A 25969-nucleotide genomic window follows, 5' to 3' on the forward strand; every position below is an offset into this window, starting at 1 on the left:
TGCCTAACTAGGCTCTCCCAAGATGAGATTTGGGGAGAACAATTGGCTCTTCAATCTCGAGACATGGATCCAGATTGCAGAAGACCGACTCTCCTTCAACTCTCATTTAGATCCTGAACATTTGTTAGTAAAATATTTGTATCTCATGTGCACATACGCATCAAGTACAGAATTTGAACATGTATCTAACCTTAACCAAAATAATTTGGAACTTTAAGATTTGCTTCTCTGCCTTGTAAGATTTTTTGTCAAGGAAAAGATTACTTGGAGATTAAATTCAAAACCCACTTGAGAGTTAATTAAATAGGACAATAACTGACTGCTAAATTATGAAAATGCTGCTGTTGACTAGGGAACCATGAGGCGAGCTTTGATTTTGGCATATTGATGACTTGGCTGGACAATGTTGATCTCCTACTATCTGGCAGGCAGAGCTTGGATGGAAAATTCATTTGATCTGTCTGAGTGTCTCTATCAGTCTAGTTTAGACTTCAGAATTTGCTAAGGACATGTATCGGAGAAAGGTCGGAGAAAACTATCTTATGAAAGAGGAGCAGCAGTGAAAAGATGACTGAACTCGGATACTCAGCTCAAAATCAATTGGGTTTTGGAACTTCTGGCTTTTTATGCCTTTCTTCTGTTTTGGATGATTATTTTTTTACGAGGATGGTCAGCAAATGAGCTTTACAATAATGAATGACACAAAAATTGCTTTACCACCTTAACAAGCATGCAAAAGCTAACACTTGCATTTATAATAAGCTATTGCTTCACCTCTTTAATAAAAAAAATAATAATAAATTTAGTTTGTTTTTAAGATTTTTAAAAATCTCCTTAAACAAATCTAGAGTTCTTTCGATTTTATATGAAAATTATCTAATGACCAAATATTTTTTTTGACTTTACTTCAATGTTAGATTATTACATACCACAAGTCATTTAAGTATCCAGCCTCTAATAATAATCCACACAAACCACTTGTGAAAAATCTTCTAAACCATTTTAAGAGAGAGATTGTTATATCTTAGAGTACTAACTTTTTTTTTTTTTGCATTTTAGGTATTTCTGTACTATATTCTACTTATATTCTCTTAATAAATAAAATGCATAACATTCTATTTATAGAAAACCCTAAAAACCCTATAAATAACAAAATATCATTTTGCCTCTTAAATAGTATCACATATATTATTTTAGGCTAATTTTAAAAATTTATTCAATTCAAGTCCTTACTTGATTATTTTTAGGTCTAAAATTATAATCCCTGTATTAATACCATTTTAGTCCTCAATTCTTAAAATTTATTTACAATTAAATCACAATTGATTAATCATTCTATTTTAATTTATAATCAATAGTTTTTATGTGTGTGAATCGTGTGATCCATTAAGTTTCCTAATAAGTTGGCTCAAATATAAATTATAATCCTAAATAAAATAAGATTAAATAAATTAAACAATTTAATTTATTATCAATTCAGCAATTGATTGAAATATATTTAAAGATCAAATACAATATCTAGCAACCTGTCATGATCCCCTAAATAATAGGAAAGTCATAAGTAATTTAAGTTAATTTTTCAATATAATTATTATCTCTTTATCAAGAATATTCTGATTTAAACATTATAGCATGAAATATACTTACTTTGTCAAATTATATTATTTTTTAATATTATAGTCACTAATTCTTTTAATAAGATTTTAAAACTCTTTCCAAAACTTAGATTTTAAAATTCTTTTTAAAACTCATTCTATTTTGATGAAAAATTTCACAATAAATAGTGTCATCTCCATTCATCAAGCAGAATTTGCTTGTACTGATGCCAACACATCGCCCCTGCATGCTGGCAGCATAAGGGCTGCCACCAAACTACTAGCACTGCTGCTGCTTTCACCATCCCATCACAACCATCAGCAACTTTAGCTCATCTTGTTGAACACGGCCATGTCTAACTCCAATGTGATCATCTTGTTCTACTGTCATCACCACCATGTCACTACCAAATCAAGACATCTTTGGTGACATTATCATCACCACCACCAAATTCGTGGAAATGCAATGCCATTTTTATGCCTAGTTAACCTTATCGTTCCCTCTAGTGTCATTTCAAGCATTCAAACAATAACAACACTACAGCTGTTTCCAAACCCCTGCTCTTACCATTTCACCAAAATCCGGCCAAACTCTACCTTTTGACATTCAAAATCATAATAGGAAAATACAAAACTGTGAACCTTCAAGTTATCAAAAGTCCAAAAGCTCAAAGTCTTGAAACTTTCACAAACTCAAAGCTTGAACTTTCATACAGAGGAAACCTAATATGATACGATATTTACTGTTGAATGCCAAGGCATTGCGCCACTACATAATTTACTTGTCAATATAATGGGGCAAGGGAAAGTGGGAAACGTTCTGATTGTGTTGGTCAAGCCCTCAACCTTCACATTTTAACTTCACGCAACTCTTAGTGCAAGTGAATAACCTACTGCTCCTCTGGTAGATTCCCTGGGTGAATACTACCTTTGGTATTAAGTACTAAGTTGCTCTGACATCCAAATCTATCTCTCTTGACAAGAGCAGATAACTACACCAATCATTTTTACCAAATGGCATAGCCTTAACTTACACAGCACACCGTGCAGCCTGTGTGAATCAATTCTGGAACGACACACTATCAATTGTCAAGCTGCGGGATTTAAAAGGGTATCCTTCCTTTATTAGAGAGCAGATAGATTTTAAAACAGATTCCAAATACTTAATTTTCTAGGTTTATTTCACTCTAATTTCAACCCCCTTACAAACTCCAACCCTGCCAACAAATTTTCAATTCTATAGCTATCTTTCAGCAACTGAAATTTAATTAAAAATGTCTTTTATCAGTTTCAGGACTATAAGGAAAGCTCTTAGCTGTCCTCCATCTTTAAATGGAGCAAGGGACGTAGCATAAACTGGCCTCGCAAGTAGCACAATGATGGGCAGGACAAAAATGGCAAAAAAGAAAAAAAAATTGCTATTTACCATCCAACCTAAAAATGAAAACTACCAGGAGAGACCTATGAATGATAGAAGACCATTGACACATGACTAATACGCATTCACCAGACAATAAATTACTGTCACATGCAACACCCCACATAAATCATGAGATGACCTAAATTATCATGTTATTAGAACCTCTTAAAGGGGAAAGAAGAAAAATATCCTCTAAGTTGGTTATCCTAGAATGAACAGACACAGTTGGATTCTACACCAACTATGATGATTAAACAAGAAGTTCAACGACGGCAGAGAAAATGCAACAAGAGCAGGATTGGCAGGTGATATGAATTCGTGTAAGAGAGCTGAAAGATTTCCTGTTTATTCTAAGTTAAATGATGAGACACCAGGAATCATTAATTGCCTCTTAATCCACCATCTAACTAGCAAAACCCATCCACATATACTAATTTATATTTCAACAGTAGCAAGAATGCCAACTGATTGTTTGACGAAACCTTACTATCCTTCAAAACTTAGACTTACTAGTAAATAACAAATTTCTCACTAACAATGTAGCATGAACAATCAATCATTTTCACAAGTGTCCATAAAGAATGAGGCAGCCAGATTCACTAAAAATGGGTTTTTATTTCAAACGCATGCTGAATGAGATGAAATTGAATAAGCACATACATAAATAATACAAGAACAGAGGAAATTTCTTAACAGTTAACAATAGTAGTGAAGGAAGAAAAATTCAATGACATAAGATTTAAAAGATCAAGAAAAAGAAACTACAAGGCATGAATCTCTCAAATAAATCTCATCTACTACATCATTTTCCCTGGAATAAGTTTGAAACAGCTAAGACTACATGCAGAAAGACCATAAAACAACAGTCAGCGCCAAAAAGGCACAATTTCAAAATAATCGAATGCGACGGAAACACATCAACTACAAACTACATTGCAAGCCTCTGCCAAGACAAGATGCATAAACATACACAAATACAAACATGCTGGGTTGCAATGTATGCAAGACAAAGATCCACATGGTACATCTACCTGATAGTGACAAACTTGTTTGTACCGTGTTTAGCCCAGTGAGTTCTCAGATCAATGGGATTAGAAAAGTCATAGCCTTCACCAGCAAGTTTCTCTAAGACTTTCTTAAAAGCTCCTAGACTCATTTTTCTCCCTGCTATCCTTGCACCACGTCTTTTCATACTCATAGGCAAGGGATACACAGATATGCATGTCGTACAACATGCTGATTGCCACCCACCACAACCCCAACGATAGCATTGTTGAGGGTTACCAGTACACGAGCAAACTGGTATAGGAATGACTGAAATGTCCATATTGATCCCATTTATCATAATTTCAGCAGTTTTCTTGGCAGACCTTACTCGTTGAACAGAAAGGGTTTCCTCAGGCTTGGGTACTTGAGGGCCTCTCTTACCCTTCTTTGCTTTCGGGGATTTTGGGGCTTTCTGACGCTGCCTCTTTTTATTAGGACCATTTACCTTTTCAACAACACCAGCCTCTTCAACTAGCTCCAGCGGTTCATCCTTTGTTGAATAAGGTGGTTGAAACACTTGCATATGATGAGCTGAAGATGTTTCAGGAAAAACAGCCGCATAATTATGGTTTCCAGGCAACACATTGATAAACTTTTCTCTCTGGCCAATCCAAGCTCCCCTCATATACTCCATAGGGTTCATGGGCTGCGAAACACCAACATCTTTATGGTTAAAACCTCCATTCATACTTGTCATGATTGCGGCACTGCGCGAACCCAAAAAGGGTTTCTCAGGCATTGTTGGGGACATGAGCTGAAGACCCAGATTTCCTTTAACAGGTGTTGGTTCATAGTAACCCCAATTACGAATATTCAAACTGTTATCTTCATCCATTATTTCAAACTTCGACAATTCAAGAGAACTTATTTAACCTTAACACAATTTGTTGTCAGCATTGTGTGCACCTAAGAAAATCTCCAAAAAGATTACAGACGCAAAAATTAATTCAAACCCAAATCACAGAAACCAAAAAATTAATAAGCAGATAGTCAAATCACAGTAAAGTTTGTGCCTTGAAACTAGCAAAAGTCTCAATTAGCAGAACTAGTAAGGCAAAATAAATAATAAAAACATATGGGTCATAGCAAGAAAGTAAGATCTTCGAATTTTTGGATGTGTCTGATAAAATTTCTTTTAAAGAAAATAGACAGCCATTGGCGTAGTATTTTAGGATATATAAAGCAACTTACTTGAAAGAAGACGAAGAGAGCTTTTTAGGGTTCTTGTTCTCTACTGAAGAAGCACGAAAAAAGAAGTGATGCACGCCAATTTTTTTATGTAATTACTTTTTACTCATTTTTGAAAGTGCTCCTTATCTAGGAATTTGAGAATGTTGGTGCGCACTTGCTAGTGATTTGAGATCTTTTCGTCTCTGTTTCGTTCTGAGCTTGAATTTATTTTTTTATTAAAATTTGAACTTTTTTAAATTAATTTATTAATATTTTAAATGTTTTGATATTTTATGTCAAAAAAATTTAAAATATTATTTTAATATATTTTCAAGTAAAAAATATTTTAAAAAATAATTTTTACTACATTTTCAAATACCTCAAGATAATTATTTAGATATTGTTAGTATGTTTTAAATAAAAAAAATTATAATTTAAGTTGTAGAAGCTACTAGGTCTAATAAAATAATTTAAAAAACAAACAATAAATGAGTGGGATTTAAACAAAAAATAATAACAATGACAAGAAGAAAATAAGGCTTATTAAGAAGAAAAAAATAAAAAATCTAAATTTTAAAATAATTTAATATTAAAAAATAAAATTTAAAAAGTAACAAAATTAAAAGACTCAAATCAACCATAATTAATATAACAAACTCACAACTTAGATCATGAAGAGGTTAGACCAACCTTATAAAAAACAAATTAAAAAAAAATAATGCCTAAAAAAATAGAACACGAACGAACCCTAGTAAAGTTGTACGAACTCTAGTAAAGTTGGAAAGCTTCACGAGCTGGATCATGCAAACAAGGTATCTAATAGAAGGCAAAACATGAAAAATAATGAAGCTTAATTTTAAAAAGATCTAATTTTAAAGGAGAAAACCAAAAAATTATATAGAAAAAAAGGTCTTAAAAATATACTCGAGTTAATCAGCCATAATTGTTATTTTAGTCATAAAATTGAGATAACCTGATTGAAATGAAACCTAAGAAGATTATAAGCCCATTATAAACAATGTCAAATGATGAAATTGTAAAAAAAATAAATAAATGAAAAAAAAACAATATCAACCTACGTTAACTTCTCAAACTTATGACCCAAGTCATTAAACCAAAATTACTCTATCTGAAAAAACCACAAAATTCGATTCCTAACAAATAAAATGTTGGACGATAAAATTAGAAAAAAAAAATTAATTATACAAAATGATTCAAAAACACAAAATAACAATTAAGAGAATAAAAATCAAATTTAAAATAAATAAATAAATAAATAAGATGACAACTAGGATTTGGAATTGAATGAACAAATTAAAAAGAAAAATAAAATTAACAAATATTCAACCTTTTTGTTTTTTAAAATTTTACAAACCAATTTCAAAAGAGAACAAATATTGAACCTTTTTGTTTTTTTAAAATTTATTTTATGTCAACTTTCAGACATAATTTTTTGTTGGAATCTATAACTCAGTTATGATTTATTAACATAAATAATTCTCCATTTATTTTACAAGTATAAACTATTTTTTTTTTTTGGTTATAAAAATAAAAGTTAACAACGCCTGATCCTGCAGCGCGGGGCGTTGTTAAATAAATGGTACCAAAAACAGTTCCTTAATTTTCTAGTTCTATTTCACTCCAAATTCAACCTCCTTCCAAACTCCAATCCTGCCAGCAAATGGCAGGCAGGACAACCACGGCAGGAACAAAAAACTTGCTATCTTGCTAGACCATCATCCACATAAGAACTCGAACAAAAACGAGGAGAGAACTATACATGATAGAACATTACCACAAGAGTAAAATGCATTCATCAAACAAAATAAATCACTGTCACAATCAACACCCCACACCCCACAGTAGCCATGAAAGGACTTAGAACTATCATGTTATTACAACGTCTTAAGGGAAAAAGAAGCAAAACATCCTCTAAGTTGGGTTATCAATAACAAGTTTCTCACCAACAATGTGGCAAGCCTAAAGCAACTACCTCACAAAATCAGAAACTAGGTCATAGGTCCATGAACCGCTCATTCATTTACACATGCTGCAATAACTTCAGAAAGAATGAGGCTGCCACATATACTAAAATTAGATTTTTATTCCAAATTTATTCTAAATCAGATGAAATAGAATACGCACAAGTAAAAAAGGTAAGAAAGAATCAAGGAATCACTTAACAATTAACAGTAGAAAAATCAGTCACAAATGAGGCAAGAATCTATTGATAAATCTCATCTATTACATCAGTTTCCCTGGCATCAATAAGTTTGAAACAGCTTAGAGTACAAGCAGAACAAGGATCCATATCGTACATCTACCTAATAGTGACAAACTTGTTCGTACCGTGTTTAGCCCAGTGAGTTCTCAGATCAATCGGATTAGAGAAGTCATAGCCTTCACCAGCAAGTTTCTCTAAGACTTTCTTAAAAGCTCCTAGACTCATTTTTCTCCCTGCTATCCTTGCACCACGCCGTTTCGTACTCATAGGCAAGGGATACACAGATATGCATGTCGTACAGCATGCTGATTGCCATCCGCCACAACCCCAACGATAGCATTGTTGGGGGTTTCCAGTACACGAGCAAACAGGTATGGGAATGACTGAAATGTCCATATTGATCCCATTTATCATAATTTCTGCGGTTTTCTTGGCAGCCCGTGCTCGTTGAGTAGGAGGACTACCCTCAGGCTTGGGTACTTGAGCGCCTCCCATACCCTTCTTTGCTCTTGGGGATTTCGGGCCTTTATGACGCTGCCTCTTTTTATTAGGAACATTTACCTTTTCAACAACACCAGCCTCTTCAACTAGCTCCAGCGGTTCATCCTTTGTTGAATAAGGTGGTTGAAACATTTCCATATGATGAGATGAAGATGTTTCAGGCCAAACAGCTGCATAATCATGGTTTCCAGGCAACACATTGAGAAGCTTTTCTCTCTGGCCAATCCAAGTGTCCCTCACGTACTCCATCGGCATCAAGGGCTGGGAAATCCCAATATCCCTATGGTAAAAGCCCGCATTCATACTTGTCATGATCGCAGGACTTCGCGAACCCAAAATTGGTTTCTCAGGCATTGTTGGGGACATTAGCTGAAGACCCAGATTTCCTTTAACAGGTGTTGGCTCATAGTAACCCCAATTACGAATATTCAAACTGTTATCTTCATCCATTATTTCAAACATGGACAATTCAAGATAACTTATTTAACCTTAACACAATTTGTTGTTAACATTGTGTTCACCTAAAAAAATCTCCAAAAAGATTACAGACACACAAAAATGAATTAAAACCCAAATCACAGATAAAAAAAACTAACAATCATATTGTTAAGCCATAGTAAAGTTTATGTCTTGAAACTAAAAAATTCAATATTAACAGAACTAGCAAGCCGAAAATTCAAGATAAAAAAAGAAGGAAAGAAGCATATGGGTCATGGTCAGAAACAAAGATCTTCGCATCCTTGAATTTATCTGAGATTTTTTTATAAAAAAAACTGAATAGACAGTTGCTGGTGTAGTATTTAAGCAAAGATAAAGGGACTTACTTTGAAGAAGACGAAGAGAGCTTTTTAGGGTTTCTTCTCCACCGCTAAAGAAGCACAAAAATTAATTAATTCACGCCATTTTTGTATGCAATTTACTTTTTACTCATTTTGTAAGGTGCACTTGCTAGCCTTGTGGGTCAATTGGAACATTTTCTTTTTGTCAAATGCCGTTGTCTGTGTAAAATATTGATGTCGATTAACTATTTCAATTTATTGCATTTTTTATATTTTTTTCATTTAGATATATAGTACTTAAACTAGTTCCGTGTTAAGCCGCAAAGTAAAATTTCTTTTGAGCAAGAAAAAATGTCAAAAGTATTGATAACGTCTTTTTTTTTTTTTTTTTTTTTGTCCCCAAGGAGTGTAGCGTGGTGGCAAAGGGCTTGAGATCTGCACAGCAGGTCTCGAGTTCGAGTCAGGGCGTGCACCTCTTGTAAGAGCCTGGGACAGCCGGGGTTTTACTCACTCACCTGGGCCCACAAAGTGCGCTTTCCGGGGGTAGGGTTTCCTCGAATCCAAAAAAAAAAAAGTCTTTTTTTTTTCAACTAATTCTAAGATGAAAAACATTTGATACTTCACTTTGACTTGGACTCACTTGTAAAATTTATAAAAAAAATTTTGAAAAAAAAATTAAAAATATTTAATCTTGAATTAACTCAATATTAAAGGATAAAATCAGTAAAAAATAATATTTGATTAAAAAAATGTAAACTTAGTCAACCAAGTAAACTCATGATGAAGTTATGCATGTCGTTGGATTCAATAAATTTTTTATCCTATAAATTATTTTTCATTTAATTACACGACAATAAAATACATGATTTTTTTTTATGTGAGTGAAACAATATATTTTGTAAAAGTAAAAGAACTATAACAGACACGTAGGACTAAGATAACAAAGGTAGATCATTGACAACAAAATATGAAATTGTATTCTTTTAAATTTGAGTTAAATAAAAAGTAAATCATCAATAAAAAAGAGTGAAATTATATTTTTTTAATTGAGGGTCAGAGAAAGCATTAAATAAAAACAAAATATAAATAAATAATACCCTGGATGTCGCAGATTAACCTATTAAACTGCTACCTGAATAATGAACTCAATTGGATTCAATGATTTGTTTTATCGATTTTTTAAACCAAAAATAAAATAGAAAAAAAAAAGAGAAAGCCTAGTCGTGTGGGCTTGGGCATTATATATATATATATATATATATATATATATATATATATATATATATATATATATATATATATATATATATATATATATATATGGGACTAAGATAGCAAAAGTAAATTGTTGATAACAAATTAGAAGGAACCATCTAAAAACAAGAGACAAAAAAAAAACAACTTAGAAGGAACAACCTAAATACATCGGCATTTAAGCCTAGGCATGTGCGTTTAGGCCTACTTTTTTTTTCTCTTATTTAAAAGGGAAGACTAAATGTCATTTTCTCCTTTTTATTTATTTCTTTCAAAATATGCAGATGACGTGTTGCCCATTAAGGTAAACAACGAGTCGTATCCTAACCAAATTCTAGACATCATTGTGGTGGTTAGAAAATTAGAGTTATAAGTGTTTAACCCACCAAACTCATTTTTCAATCCATTGAAACTCAAAAACCAATCCCAGAACATGTAGAAACTAATTTAGCAACCAAATAAGTCCAAAAAATGGCCCAAATAACAAAATTATATCAAATAAATTCTCTTTCTCGACTTAGATTTGCCTTTTTAGGAAAAATCAAAGCTTTAAACAACCACTATAAGACTCTACATATCAAATATAACCCATTGATACCAATTTCAACGATTTTGGTGGTTGGAATAAGTATAAACAACGACTTTCTCTCTCTAAGTCAGAATTCAGCGAGATTCTTTCTCTCCTATGACAAAAATGAATTGAAAAAATAAGAGAAATAAAATTTGATATCAAAATTGAATTTCTAAAAACTAAAGAGATCAATCATCTATAAACAAAAAAAGATGGGGGACTAAAATAAAATTTTTGTATTAGATTCAAAGCCACCACTTATGTTACCTACCATTTTTATTTTGTTCCTCTTACTTTCAATCCAACCCCCCTATAGAAAAAAAATATGCAATTTGATGCAAATTCGGGCTCATAAAGATTTAATTGTTTAAAAGAAACGTCCAAGGACTAAATTGAAATTTTTATAAAAATTGACTATTTCAATCCACAATGACTTGTGAAAAAGTATAGAGTGAAAATAAAAATGAAAACCCCACATGTTTTAGATTTATACTTAATTAATATAATTTTGATGTCTCATTATAAACTCATCTCTATAAATGACACCTATCAAGAAAGAAGCAACCAGTAGTAAATTTCACAAAAATATATGCTGCATTGTTAAATATTAAAAACAATATTACATCATTAAAAAAATTATTTTCTCTCTCTCTCTCTCTTAACATACTCTCAATCCCTTAACATATTTTTTTTTCTCAATCTCTTTAAAAAAAATTGAAAGAAAAAACATTAACTTTTTTATTTTTTTATGTCCATTGAACTAGGGGTGTTCAAAAAAACCGATTAACCGAGAAAACCGAGAAAACCGGAGAAAAATTAACCGAAAAAACCGAACCGAGATGAAAAACCGATTAAACCGATTTTTAAAACCATAAATTTTAACAGGTCCGGTTCGGTTTCGGTTTTAATTATAAAACCGACAAACCGAACCGGACCAACCAAAAAATCATAAAAAACCCTCTGGTAGCCAAGGAGTATAAATAGTTAATTAACCTAACCCTACCTAATATAACCCCCTCTCCCCTGCCTTCATAAACTCCCTTTCCCTCACAAAAACCGCCGCCTGTGGCAAAGACTGCAGTGCAACCAACTTTCCACCTCAAAAATCATTCTTCTTTTCCCTTTCAAGTTTTCAACTACATACAGTGGTTGCATTCAGGGCTCTTACATTTGGGTGGCAAGCTATTGAGATGGCTTTTAAACCTTTCCTCGACAAGGCTCTTTCCGCCATGAACAAGTTTGATCCTGCTCGAGATCCCGATGGTGATGATGATTTTGCTGATCGCAAGGAGAAGGACTCCCTCTCTGAATCTGATGTATTTTTCTCTGATGAGAACTCAGCAGTTGCTTGATGGTGATAGCTATGATTTTTGAATACTAGTTGTTTGGTTAAATTTATATATAAAAAAGGGTTGGGGGTAGAAATCGGAGATCAACACTCAATTGTGTTAGTTATAGTCTTATGGGGGTTTAGATGCCAGGGATTTGAATGGGTTTTTGGTTCTACCATGTTGAAGTTCTTAACCTCCTCCTGAAATCAATCGACGACAAGATTTAGGGGTTTACTTTTCTCTTTTTTTTTTCTCTACAGTTTGTTAATTTACAAGCTGATTTAGGAGAGATCTCCTTCATTGATGGGATGATTAGATTTTCCGGTTTTTTTTTGCTATAAAACCGAATTTAACCGAACCGAACCGGTTCGGTTTGAACCGGAATTCGGTTCGGTTCAGTTTGTATTTTCAAAAATTTAAGGTACTCGGTTCGGTTGGTTTTTGTAGTTCAAATCGAACTGAACCGAACCGAACCGTGAACAGGCCTACATTGAACTTTAAATCTCACTAATATAAATTATCAGCTTATTTAATTATGTTTAATTAAAATATTCAAAAACCTAAATAAAAAAATAATATTCCATCTACCTTTGCATATCCTACATATAATTAGCTATTTTTATTAATCAACAAGAAATCTCATATCCAAAGTTTAAAACTTTTGGTTTAATTTCTTAGTTTTTCATTTTTTATACCAAAAAAATAAAAATAAAAATAAAAATACTAAACTAATCAAAACCCATTTTTCTTTGTCAAAACCCATTTTCCAAAGGTGTAGCTTATAGAATTTGATTGGTTGCAGCATAATTTGTGAGTTTTTTAATAAAATGATGTTGAAAAAAAATTTTTAATCTTTTATAAAAGAATTATAGTTGTATATGAATGGAAATAATGATTTTTTTTAATGAGTTCAAGATAAAAGTAAAAATCACCATCTAATTAGAAATTCTCACACCGAAATTCATAACAAAAAAGAGTGAAGAAAAATGAAAGTAACCAAATCGAGTGTAATTTTATGATACTTATAGAGCAATTAGTGACTTTTATTAGTTACTCCCCGTGATCTACTTTAAAGAAATAGAAAGATATAATTAAGAGGGAGAAATCAATGTGAAGATATTTTTATTATATTTTATGGATCATGAATTTTTTTATTTATTTTTATGTCTGTTTATTTATCTAAAATGGATCTAAAGGAGTAAATATCATAAAATTTCCCTTAAACTGATATAAAATAAAATAAAGTAATAAAATCTCTAGTAAAATGTAACAATTAAGTGACATTTAATATATAGCATGCTAAAGGTTTAATTAGCAAAGAACACAAGGAAGAAATAAAAAAAAAAGGTTCCTAATATGATCATTAATTACTTATTGACAAATAAAGAAAAAACAATTGATAAAATCTGAAAATGAAAATTAAAAAAAAACTATTAACATTAACTCAGAAACCCTTCATGCATGCACTTGCAATATTTTTCAAACAAATAAACGCAACCCAACCCATCTAAAATCATAAATCAACTTAATTTCTTCTTCCACGGAATCACAACCAAACAATTCTAGATTCATTTATGATCATATATATCTCATGGAGATACAATTAGCACTAGAAGAGTAGGGCAAAAAGAAGAACACCATCCGTGTTCTTCTTTTATAGAAAATGAGATGTATATTTTATGGGTGATCCAACCAAGAAGGAGCAACTCTATAAGTGTATATCTAATCTAAATTCAGCTCTACTAAATGCCTTGAAGACTACTTGAAACACAAACATTCAATAGCTTTGAATAAAACCTAAATCCCTAATTAAGAAACATCTTATTCACACAATTTAAGCAAGCTTTTAATAATTAGGCCAACGCTATATGAGTTATTTTTCAAGAAAAGTGAAGTGCATTATTGAAATTGACATGCAAATGCCTTCATGAAAGAAAAGAAAAAGAAGAGGAGTTCTTGACTAGAGACAAGATACATAGTTAATAGATTAATTAAAGAAGTGGGTTGATAATATTACCACTATCTTTTAGGTTTAACTTCTTATATATTGATAATATGTGGTTCGTTGATCCTTCAAACTATACAATAATGGCAGCACTTTCTCATTTCTAGTTCTTATCCTATTATTCCTGAAACTTGAACACGAGATTTAAACGTAGATATCGTGTGTCTGTTTGAACGAGTGGCTGCAATTGCTTTTTAAATTTTTTTTGTGCTGAAATGTATTAAAATGATGTTTTTTTTTATTTTAAAAAAATCATTTTTGAGATCAGCGTATCAACATGATTCAAAACATGTAAAAAAATTAATTTTTTTTTAAATTGAATTTTTATGAAACGTGATTTGCACAAAAAAAAAATAAATCTACTTGGTGATCTTGTTTCAGTGTTGGAGGGGGTTATTTTATTGTTTTATAAGAATTTGTTTGGGAACATGATGCAAACCGTGTTCTAAAAAATTTTAATTTTTTTTTGTTAAAATTTAATATGTTTTATATGTTTTAGATCGTTTTGATGTGTTGATGTCAAAAATAATTTTTTAAAAATAAAAAAACATCATTAACATATATTTTAACACGAAAAATTATTTAAAAACTAACCTGCACACCAATAATATCAAATACACTCTAAGTCTAACGTGAGAGTTTGGAGAAATGAGCCAAATGATTGTTATTCAGTGAAATCAAGAAATACAATTATTGACAAGATAAATTACCCTAACAAGTCTTCTCTCTCCTTCATCTTGTGGAAGGTACTGCCCCACCAAAAATTTATATTTTTGTTTGGTTACTAGTTCAAAACAGACTGTGTACAGGAGGATTTCTTGCAAATAAAAATTTAATTGGCCTTGCAAATGGAAACAAAAGTGATTGGTCTTTTTTTTTTTTACATTGACATTTGGATTTTGTGGAATATGTTTTTGAATTATTTAGGTATTTTATGCTGCATGCTAAAAATACTGGTCGGATGTCACTAGACGAGCAAGTTTAAAATAGAATTCAAAGAAACGCATAGTTGGACTGATAATTCTATAACCACCCCTAGAGGCTTTGATTAAAATGCAAATCATAAGATTTTATTTCCTTTCGGAGGATGGCCTCCGCCTCCGCCTCCACCTCCCCCCTCTTAACTGCTCCAGTTGCCACCTCTCCAGATCGGAGAGGGGCTATTTTAATTATCTTTTATTTGAAGCCAAACTTGTTTCATTAGGGCCTTTTGTTCTTAGTTTTACACTTCTTTATTCATCTGCCTGAAGCTGTTGAGAGGAACGTTAATCCACACTAATGGCTTTTTTTTTTTTTTTTTTTGTGACAAGGAGTTTGTTGTGTTAAGGATGGTGGTGGCTCCCGCTTTGACGATGGTCGGAGCTCTTGGTGGAGCTTTTGCCTTATGCCAAAGGGGGTCACGTCACCTTTCGCTAGTTCAGATTTGGTATCTTCCCATTTCCCGTGCTCGCTTGGGTTTGGACGGCAAGCTAAATTATTAACTTGCGTTGCTAAAAATTTGATTATTTTTTTAATTATTAAGATTATAATATATTAGATTAACAAGTTAAATCTAAATTAAGTTGTTAAATCTACATATTAAATCATGAAATAATGATAACTCTTATATAAAATAAAGTAAAATAAATTATAAAATTCAATTTTTAATCAATTTAATATTGAATGATGAAATTGAAAAAACTATTCATTTAAAAAAGGATAAAAAATTAACCCGAAATAATTTTTTTTTATCATCCAAACCTGCAAACTCAGGTCTTGAGACTAAAATAACCTTATAAAAAAATTATAATTAATCATGAAACTCAATTCTCAAACATCCCAATGTTGCAAGATGAAATTGAATATAATTCAATTTAAAAAGGATTAAAAAAACTTCTTGAATCAACCAACTTAACTTACTAAATCCATGGCCCATGACTTGAGGCCATGTTAACCTCACATAAAGCAAATCAAGAAAAAATTTGAAACTCAATTCTCAATCAACCTAATGTTCAAAGATAAAATTGAAAAAAAACTCAATTGAAAAAAGAACTTAAAAGAACTCAAATCAATCCAGGTTAACTAATCAAACTCACGACCTGAGTCATGAAAATGAGATTACCCCATAAAAAGTAAGTCGAAACAAATTATAAAGTTCAATTTTCAAACAATCTAATGTTCAAAGATGAAAATGAAAAAAAAATCAATTAAAAAACACATGAAAAAAATAATCCAAATAAACTAGGTTAACTTGCTAAACATGTGACATGAGTTATGAGACCGAGATGACCTCATGGAAAACAAATCAAAATAAATTTTAAAGGTTAATTCTCAATTAACCCGGGTTAACTCACCAAACTCATAATCCAAATCATGAGACCAAGATAACTTTATAAAAAAACAAATCAAAATAAATCATAAAATATAATTTTTAATCAATCCAATAATTCTGGTGTGGTGCTGTTTACAGCAAGATCTTATATTGTCATCCATATGTTATCTGCTCATATATAACATATAATGTTCTAACATGTTTTTCAATGAATTCTTTAGTTATTTTTATTTAAATATTTGATTTTTTATATTTTCATTTCAGTGTATATTTTAATTTTTTAAATTTAAGTGCTCAATTTTAAATTTCAATAATATAGCAATCGGATTTGTTTTTTTTTTTTTTAATTTGATAGTTAATTGTTAATGATTTTGCAAGTGTCCGTTGGAATCCTTATATGGGAAAAAAGGAAAAAAAATGGTGATGAGTTTACTTTAATTAACCTTAGTTTTTGTTTTTATTTGAAATTATTACTTTGTCTATGTAATTAAATGTTAGCTTACAAAAAACAAAATTGAGATATATCTAATTTGAGTGAAAATAAAGAAAATGAGATGAATGAATGTTCTATTTTTCTTTCTTAAAAAAAATTATGTTTTATCACCCCCCATTTTTTTCTTAATTTGAATCAATACAATTCATCCAGTTTTGTTTTCTATTTTTTTTTATTTTATCTCGGTTGTTAAAACAAATAGAAATAAATAATTAGCATGTGATATGAGAATCAAATATAAAAAATTAATGTGTGACTTAGATTGTGGATCAGACTGTGTTTGATATATATTTTTTATTTAATTATATGATAATAATAATAAATAATCCTAATAAATCAACCAAATTAAATAAAATTTTTTTATTATGATAACTTGTAAAAAAACACTTTTTAATATTCTGAAAAGATTTCTATAATATTACTTGATAAGAAAATATAAATTAAATGGGATTTCATAAAAAAATATTTAAAAAGTATTTTTAATTAATCTAAGTATAAAAAGTATACCTAATATCATTTAAATTATTTATTTTTTAGGATATTACATGAAAATTGTTGGAAAAGATAAAAAAAAAAAAGTGTCAGGCGCGTGTGTCTACAAACATGTTGTGTGCAATTTTTTTGCGTTGTCCTCCACTTCACGCTGTGTATCATTTTCTTTGTTTTTGAAAGAAAAAAAAACAAAAGAAATGACATGGAATGCGAAGTGATAGACGATGCACCATCTTCTGGTATGATCACCAGTTATCTAAGGTGACCGAAAAGCTGGGTTCTAAATCATTTGACTCAAAAATATTTTTTTCAACTTTTTTTTATTCAAAAACACGTAATAAAAAAAAACAATTGAGATCTCAATAAGCTCATTAATAATCTAAACTCAACCTTCAATTTCCTCGTAAACATAAAACCAACCTGATTAAAAAACATTCTGGAGCCCTAGCTATATTTTTTGCCAAGATAAAAAGTTAAAAACATTATAATGTCAAATAAAACTCATCGACACGAAAAATATGTTTTTAGGGGCAAGAATGTGGACGACCAAACTATTTCTTCTCTCTTCCCCTGTTTCACCAAAACGAGAATAAAATGGAATTTGAACACAAACGTAAAGACAGAGCTTGGCAGAAAGATTCAGAATTTAAAATGGACATGTAACAAATTAAATAAGGTTTGGACAAAACTTTGTTATGAAAGTATTGAGCAATGAAGAGATGAGTTGGGAGTCAATTATGCAGCGAAAATCAATTAGGTGCGGTTGAGTGGAGTCAAGGTTTTCGAAGTTTGTTTGAATATTTTATGAGGATGATGGCCATTCTGTCAGGAGCTTCAAAAAGGGTAAAGAACAAATCAACACTGCTAAGATTTCGTATTTAAAACTAAAACCTGCAATCATACCAAGGTATTGCTTCATCTGCATGCCTTCCTGCTACCCAGAAATTATTAATTCATTGCACAAAGCACAAGACACTGCAAAACATGGAAGTTGAGTTTGAAATGTCATTTTACTGCGAAGTTATTTCAAGTTCGACTGTGGTTAAACCAATACACCAAGAGGCACCTGCATGCAGTTGATTTCAGCTGGACTTGGATATGGTTTGTTTTTGTATTTGAATGTGTTTTAAAAATGAATTTGACTTGAAAAAAACATTAAATTTATATTTTTTTTAATATTAAAATCACTTTTGAAAAACACGGTACAATATAATACCAGAACAGATTGAGATCATGAGCCAGCTCCAAGGATAACATATTTGCAAATTATCAGTGCTGGAATCGATGAGTGTGTGTCTCCTGGAAAATGGTGAAAATTATGCCTTTAAATCGTTGGAACTGCATCTTACTGTCCCTTTATTTTCAGTTTCACAAGACACTATAACTTTATGAGCACTACACCACTACCATCATCAACAGAAATTCATTTGCACTGATGCAAACACACTGCCCTGGCGTGGAGCAAAATGGCTGCCACCATATCACCCTCCCATCACCGCCACCAGCAACTTCAGTTCATTTTGTTGAACACAACCGTATCATTGCCGTCATCTCCATCATGACATTACCAATGCAAGAGATCTTTTCATCTTTAATATCATTATCATCATTAAATTCATGAAAATATAATACTATATTTATGTCTAATTAACCTTGCTATTGATGAAAATTTATTTTAACTAAACAAATTATTAGTAAATAAAAAATTAATTTCAAAGAATTCTTGATTTTTCTACTTAAAAAACACTTGGTTTTTATAAATTTAATTATTGATTTATGGTGGCTAATTAAAAGTTGATAATGACAAAGATAAATTCTTGAACCTTTTAACTTCAAAAATTCACTATATAAAAAAAGAATTAAAGAAAGAGTTTCTAACTTGAATTTTTTAGATTTTTACACACTGTTCCTCACTTTATTTTTAATGTTTTTTTTTTTATGCTTCAATTTTCCTCCTAAATCTAGAGTTTAAATTCATCTTATTGAAAGATATTTGAGTTACAAAATCTTTAGTTTAAAGACTTTGTTTAGAAATATATCTAAACTAATGTTGTATAGTTGAAATATTGAGAGACATATTATAAACATTCTAATTGTACAAGTGAGGAGCAAATAAATCTTAATACCAATTAATTCATTCTTTACAACAATAAAAAATTCATTACTTTAAAATATTTCAACAAGTAAATACCTTTTTTTATTTTAATTTAAGGATATATAATCTGGAACTTTCAACAAGTGAGGAGCAAATAAATCTTAATAACAATTAATTCATTCTTTACAACAATAAAAAATTCATTACTTTAAAATATTTCAACAAGTAAATACCTTTTTTTATTTTAATTTAAGAATATATAATCTGGAACTTTGAATTAATATCAATTATAAATTTAAATATGTGTTTAGTATATATGCTAATATCCTATTATTATATTTGTGTTAAAAACATATTTACTATAAATTACCTTATAAATTTAAACTTACACGAATTCTAGGTTTCCTTACGAACTTTTTATATTTAACATGCTTTATTGCGATGTAGTCCGCTAATCTAACACAGGAGACTACAAAACAACAGTACAGCTCTTTCCAAACCCATGAGTTTACTATTTCAACCAAATCCCAACCAAACTCTACCTATTGACATTCAAACTCTAGCAGGAAACTACAAAAATTCAGAACATTCAAGATACCTAGAGTCCAACAGCTCCAAGTCTCGAAACTTCCACAAACTCAAAGCTTGAATCTCAGACAGAGGAAACCTAATATGAAATGATATTTACTGCCAACTGCCAAGGCATCGAGCCACTACATGGTTTGCTTGTCAATATAATTGGGAAAGGGAAACCTTCTGATTGTGTTAGGAAAGCACATCAACCTTCACATTTTAACTTCACACAACTCTTAATGCAAGTGAATAACCCACTTCTCCTCCTGGTACTACGTCTCTCCGACGTCAAAACCTATCACTCCTGCAGGAGCAGATTACTGTACCAATCATTTTCACCACATGGCATAACCTTAACTTACACAACACACCATACAGCCTATGTGAATCAATTCTGACACAACATTGTACCAAGAGTCAAGCCGCGGGATTTAAAAGAGCATCCTTCCTTTCTCAGAGAACAGATTTCATGTTCAGTTTTTCATGTAAACATCATCTAATTCTAAAATTTCAATGCTTCCAATTGCTCAGGTGAAAATTTTAGACCACGCAACTGGTGACCCATAAACTCAAACTAGAAGGTTGTGTATGTCCCTTCACTATTAAGTACAGTTGATCAGTAAGGGACTTCTCAAGTGTCTCCTCACAGACATGCTTAACATAACTACAATCCAAAGGGTATACTTGATAGCAACAAAAGAGGTGATGCAGAGCACAGTAGGATCATAAAAGAGTAAGTTTAAATGCCAGAGAAGTCTAGAATTATATTCTAAATTCAACTAGATTTCTTTTAGATACCAAGTCTTGAAGTTTAAAATGAGTGGAGCTCTATTTCTGTAATGAATATATTTTCAGGAACAAGCACCGAACCAGGGGTGACATGCATGATTCAAGTGAAGCAACTCATTTGGTTACTCTACCCATGAAAGCAAAGCAATCTCCTAGGGCTATTTGAGACACATCAGGATGCTCAAAGGAGTGTTAGAGCTAGCATTGCAGGTGATAAAACGCAGGCTGGTTTGAGAAGCCACCTAAGGAAGAGACAGCAATGTCATCAGGATGCTAGTATTTTATTTTATTAGTCTTAAATGTTATTGGATTTTCTATTCTAAACAGAAACAATTATGTTGGAGGTTTAGGAATGCAAGTCCTTATTGGATTTGGAATACTAAAACTCTAAATAAGCAAGTAGTCTTCCAATATTTGGATTACAATAATATCAAACAATTTCCAGTAACTTTGATTTTGATTATGTGACTCAAATCTTCCCTTCGATGCGACTCCTAAAAACCCTAGTGTGAAATTAGGCTTTTCTATACTCTAGGCTTGACTCCTGAAAAGCTTACTATTGTGAGCATACAGACCCAATCAATTTAAACCTTTAAAACTCATCAATCATCCCTAAACAACCTCACAAGCATGCATAAATCAACCCCACAACTGCAGCAAGATGCTCAACAAGACCATGAATGGCAGGTGATATGAATTCATGAAAGGGACCTAAACGATGCCCATATATTCCAAGTTAAACGAAGACATGAGAAATCATTAATTACTTTTCAAAACCCAGCAAGAATACCAACAGATTGTCTGATGAAACCTTAATATCCTTCCGAAATAACAGATTTCTAACTAACAATGTGGCAAGCCTCAAGCAACTACCTAATGAAATCAACAGACTAGGTCATAGGTAAGCCATGAACATTCATTCATTTACACAAGCTGCAATAACTGCATAGAGAAAGAGGGAACCGGATTCACCATCTAAAACTAGATTTTTATTTCAAATATATGGTAAATGGATGAAATTGAATATTGATATAGGGAAAAAAAAGGCAAAGCATAGCCAAAGATAGTTAACACATTCAAAGGCTGGTTATCTGGGATGAACAGCCAGAAAAGAGAACAAACCTCTTATAAAATTATCAAAAAATCAAAGTTGTTTCTTGTTATAGTAGTAGTAGCCCTCAAATACTAGTAACAGAAATCCTAGCCCTTGAAAATAAATAAATCTTAGCCATCTAAACTATCAGAATAAATAATACATAAATAAACTATTAAAAGAAAAAATCTAATTATATAAAGGCTACAACAGTTTTAGCTCCAGCATCAAATACGCATACATATAAGAACCAAGGAAATCTCTTAAGAATTAACAGTAGCAGTGAGAGAAATAAAAACTCAATCTCAAGTAATTCAAAAGGTCAGGAGAAAAAGAAACTATGATGCATGAATATGTTAAGAAAATATCGTTTACTATATCATTTTCCCTGGCATCAATAAGTTTGAAACAGCTAAGACTACCAGCAGAAAGAGGATAAGACAACAGTTGTAGTGCCAGAAAGGCACAATTTCAAAATCACCGTATGTGACAGAACCCCATCAACAACAAACCAGATGCATTAAAAAATATACAGAAACTTGCTGAGTTGCAATACTTGGGCAATATAAAGATCCAAATGGTACATCTACCTGATAGTGATAAACTTGTTCGTACCATGTTTAGCGCAGTGAGTTCTCAAATCTATGGATTAGAAAGTCATAGCCTTCACCAGCAAGTTTCTTTAAGACCACCTTAAAAGCTCCTGAACTCATTTTTTTCTCCCTGCTATCCTCGAACCATGCCTTTTTGTACTCATAGGCAAGGGATACATAGATATGCAAGTCATACAACATACCGATAGCCACCCACCACAAACCCAATGATAACATTGTTGGGGGGTTCCCATACACAAAGAAACCGGTATAGGAATGACTGAAATGTTTATATTGATCCCATCTATCATAATTTCGGCAGTTTTCTTGGCAGACCTTACTAGTTGAACAGAAGGACTACCCTCAGGCTTGGGTGCTCGAGGGCCTCTCATAACCTTCTTTACTTTAGGGGATTTCAGGGCTTTAGGACGCTGCCTCTTCTTATTAGGAACATTTTCCTTTTCAACAACACCAGCCTCTTTGACTTGGTCCAGCGTTTCATGATTTACCAAATCAGGTGGTTGAAACATATGCATATGATGAGCTGAAGATGTTCCCGGCAAAACTGCTGCATAACTATGGTTTCCAGGCAACGCATTGAGAAACTTCTCTCTCTGGCCAGTCCAAGCATCCCTCATGTACTCTATATGGAACATGGGCTGCGAAACCCCAGTATCCCTATGGTGAAAACCTCCATTGACACTTGCCATGATCGCAGCACTGCGTCACCCAAAAAGGGTTCTCAGGTAGGAACATGAGCTGAAGGCCCAGATTTCCTTTAACAGATGTTGGTTCATAGTAGCCCCAATTACGAATATTCAAACTGTTATCTTCATCCATTATTTCAAACTTGGACAATTCAAGATAACTTATTTAACCTTAACACAATTTGTTGTCGGCATTGTGTTCACCTAACAAAAAATTAAGACAAACAAATTAATTCAAACCCAAATCAGAGAAATAAAACAAAATTAAAGTTGTCAGCATTGTGTTAACCTTAAAATCTTCCAAAAAAATTAAGTCATGCAAATTAAATCAAACCCAAATCAGAGAAATAAAAAAAATAATGCTTAGATTCTCAAATCATAGTAAAGTTTGTATCTTGAAACTAATAGAAGTCACAAATAGCAGAATTAATAAGCCCAGAAAATAAAGAAAAAAAACATATGGGTCATAGTCAGAAAGTAAAATCTTTAAATTCTTGGATTTGTTGATAATTTTTGTTAAGGAGAATAGACAGTCATGAGTGTAGTATTAAAGGAAGGACTTACCTGGAAGAAGACGGAGAGAGCTTTTTCGGGTTCTTCTTCCCGTCCACTTAACAGCACAAAAATGAAGTTTTTTTTTTCTTTTGAACAAAAAAATAATTGAAGTCATGCACGCCATTTTTGTAAGTGCTAATCACTATGTCACCATTTTAGATTGTATCCCAAATCTATAAATCTTATCAATTAAATCCCAAGAATTTCTTACATTTCTCATTCTCATTGGTTGTGTAGTTTGTAAATAACTAAAGAAAAGATATTTATCTCACATTAGACAGAAACACTCTTTCCTAATGTTTCTAAGTGTGAGTTTCTATTGTGTAGTAAATTAAGCCATGATAGAAAAACTCTCATATTTGGCTTTCTAATGTTATTATATGGATATTTATAATATCATTTGGAACTTGGAACTTAATATGAATAGTCATACTATTTGATGAACAATCATATTATTTCATCAATAATCATATTGTTTGATGAACAACCATAGTGTTTCATCAATAGTCATAATGTTTGATGAACAGTCATAATGTTTGATGAATAGTCATACTGTTTCATCGTTATGTTTTAAGTCTATAAAAGCATGTTACTATACAGAAAAGAAACAATAACAAAAAAAAAGACATATTCTTTTCTTGGTCTTATCTTCTTATTCTTTTAGAGGTTTAGAGGGCTTAGTTGTATCCTGGAGGTGTTGTCTCTGTGTGGGATAAATAAACACCTTAAAAATAGTGTTTTCACGCCTCTAAGCCAACTCCATATTTGTTTCTATCCTAAATTTTCATAACAATTTTAAGGTGTTTATTTTGATGGAGACAAATATGAATTCTAGCGTCAAAGTTGCTAAGGATGTCAAAATTCAACTAGATCGATTTGATGGCACGAATTACACAAGATGGATGGACAAGATGATATTCCTGCTTACTTCATTAAAGATTTAGTACATTCTTGATCCGAATCTATATGCATTACCTGAACCACAAGAAGATGAATCTACCACTATTAAGACTACAAGAGTAAAACGTGAAGAAGATGAAGTGCTTTGTCAAGGGCATATACTGAATACTCTGACTAGTCGAATTTATGAAATCTTCTCCAAATTAAAGTCGTCAAAAGAAATTTGGGTTGCCTTGGAGACACACTACAAGCAGGAAAAATCAGGTTCTGATCGTTTTCTTACTTTAAAATTTTTTGAGTATAAGATTACTGATAATAAGCCAATCATGGATCAAGTCCATGAAATTCAAATGCTGATTTCAAAACTTAGTGATTTGGATATCAAAGTTCCTGATTCACTTCAAGTGGGGGCTGTTTTATCAAAACTTCCTCCATCCTAGAATGAATATAGGAAGAAGATGTTGCATTCTACAGACAATTATACCTTTGAACAGTTTCAAACACACTTACAAATTGAGGTTCAATCTCGTATGTGTGAATTGCAAGCAACAAATTCTAAAGTGAATTTGGTTATTGAAACTGGTTTGACAATGACTCAAAACAATCTGAAAGTGCAAAAGAAAGGAAACAAATTCAAGAAGAAACAGTATGCTAATAAGAAGCATAGAGTTTGTTTCTATTGTGGAAATAAAGGGCACTATATAAAAGAGTGTAGATTCAAGAATTTCAACAAGAAAGGTGGTTCTTTCAAAGTGAATATGGTTGAAAAAGACGAAGTCAGGGAGTTAGTTGTCATGGTTTCAAACATTTAAATTGGAATGATTACCGAATTAAATATGGCAACTAATATTGTAAAGACTTCAGATTGGTGGCTGGATTCTGGTGCAACAGTTCATGTTTGCAACAACAAAGCATGGTTCAAGACTTATGAAGAATTGAAAAAACCTAAAGAGGTCTTGATGGGCAACCATAATTCTGCTAAAGTTTTGGGAAAAGGAACTATTGAGTTGTACTTTACTTCTGGACAAAAATTGTCTTTCTCAATGTGTTTCATGTTCCTGAAATTAGGAAAAACCTTGTATTTGCTAGTCTCTTGATCAAGAAAGGGTTCAAGATTGTTTTGGAGTCTGATAAGGTTATTGTAACTAAGAGTGGGATGTTTGTGGGAAAGGGTTATTCCTGTGATGGCATGTTTAAGTTCAGTATTAATGAAATCAATGTTATTTTTGCTTATATGGTTGAATCTACTTCTCTTCTTTGGCATGCAAGATTAGGACATCTAAATTATAGATATTTGAAATATATATGTAAGCATGGTTATATTTCATATCAACACAATAATAAAAACAAATGTGAAATACGTATTCAAGCAAAGATGACAAAGAAGCCTTTTTCTAAAGTAGAAAGGAATTCTCAATTACTTGAGTTGGTCCATTCTGATATATGTGAAATAAATGGTATGTTAACAAGG

General features: G+C 31.7%; 2 protein-coding genes and 1 pseudogene across 4 annotated transcripts; all 3 read right to left on the reverse strand.

The window, feature by feature from the left end:
* Positions 1-3724: 3724 nt before the first annotated feature.
* On the reverse strand, positions 3725-5444 carry LOC133675273 (protein BASIC PENTACYSTEINE2-like). 2 transcript variants are annotated; one of them, XM_062096601.1, is made up of 2 exons: positions 5254-5444; positions 3725-4968 (listed from the first exon to the last, which is right to left on the reverse strand). In XM_062096601.1, the coding sequence occupies exon 2, from the start codon at positions 4895-4897 to the stop codon at positions 4043-4045; it is 855 nt and encodes a 284-aa protein (XP_061952585.1). In that variant the 5' UTR covers positions 4898-4968; positions 5254-5444; the 3' UTR covers positions 3725-4042. The 2 variants fall into 2 exon arrangements, with proteins under 2 accessions (XP_061952585.1, XP_061952584.1); XM_062096600.1 differs by having other exon boundaries at positions 3725-4978; positions 5254-5443.
* A 1989-nt stretch (positions 5445-7433) lies between these two features.
* LOC133675325 (protein BASIC PENTACYSTEINE2-like) lies at positions 7434-8960 on the reverse strand. 2 transcript variants are annotated; one of them, XM_062096673.1, is made up of 2 exons: positions 8782-8960; positions 7434-8488 (listed from the first exon to the last, which is right to left on the reverse strand). In XM_062096673.1, the coding sequence occupies exon 2, from the start codon at positions 8417-8419 to the stop codon at positions 7553-7555; it is 867 nt and encodes a 288-aa protein (XP_061952657.1). In that variant the 5' UTR covers positions 8420-8488; positions 8782-8960; the 3' UTR covers positions 7434-7552. The 2 variants fall into 2 exon arrangements, with proteins under 2 accessions (XP_061952657.1, XP_061952656.1); XM_062096672.1 differs by having other exon boundaries at positions 7434-8478; positions 8782-8959.
* A 13137-nt stretch (positions 8961-22097) lies between these two features.
* LOC133675623 (protein BASIC PENTACYSTEINE2-like) lies at positions 22098-23891 on the reverse strand (annotated as a pseudogene).
* Positions 23892-25969: the final 2078 nt, after the last annotated feature.

This window comes from Populus nigra, chromosome 16 (assembly GCF_951802175.1).
Source record: "Populus nigra chromosome 16, ddPopNigr1.1, whole genome shotgun sequence".
NCBI classification, from domain to species: Eukaryota; Viridiplantae; Streptophyta; class Magnoliopsida; order Malpighiales; family Salicaceae; genus Populus; species Populus nigra.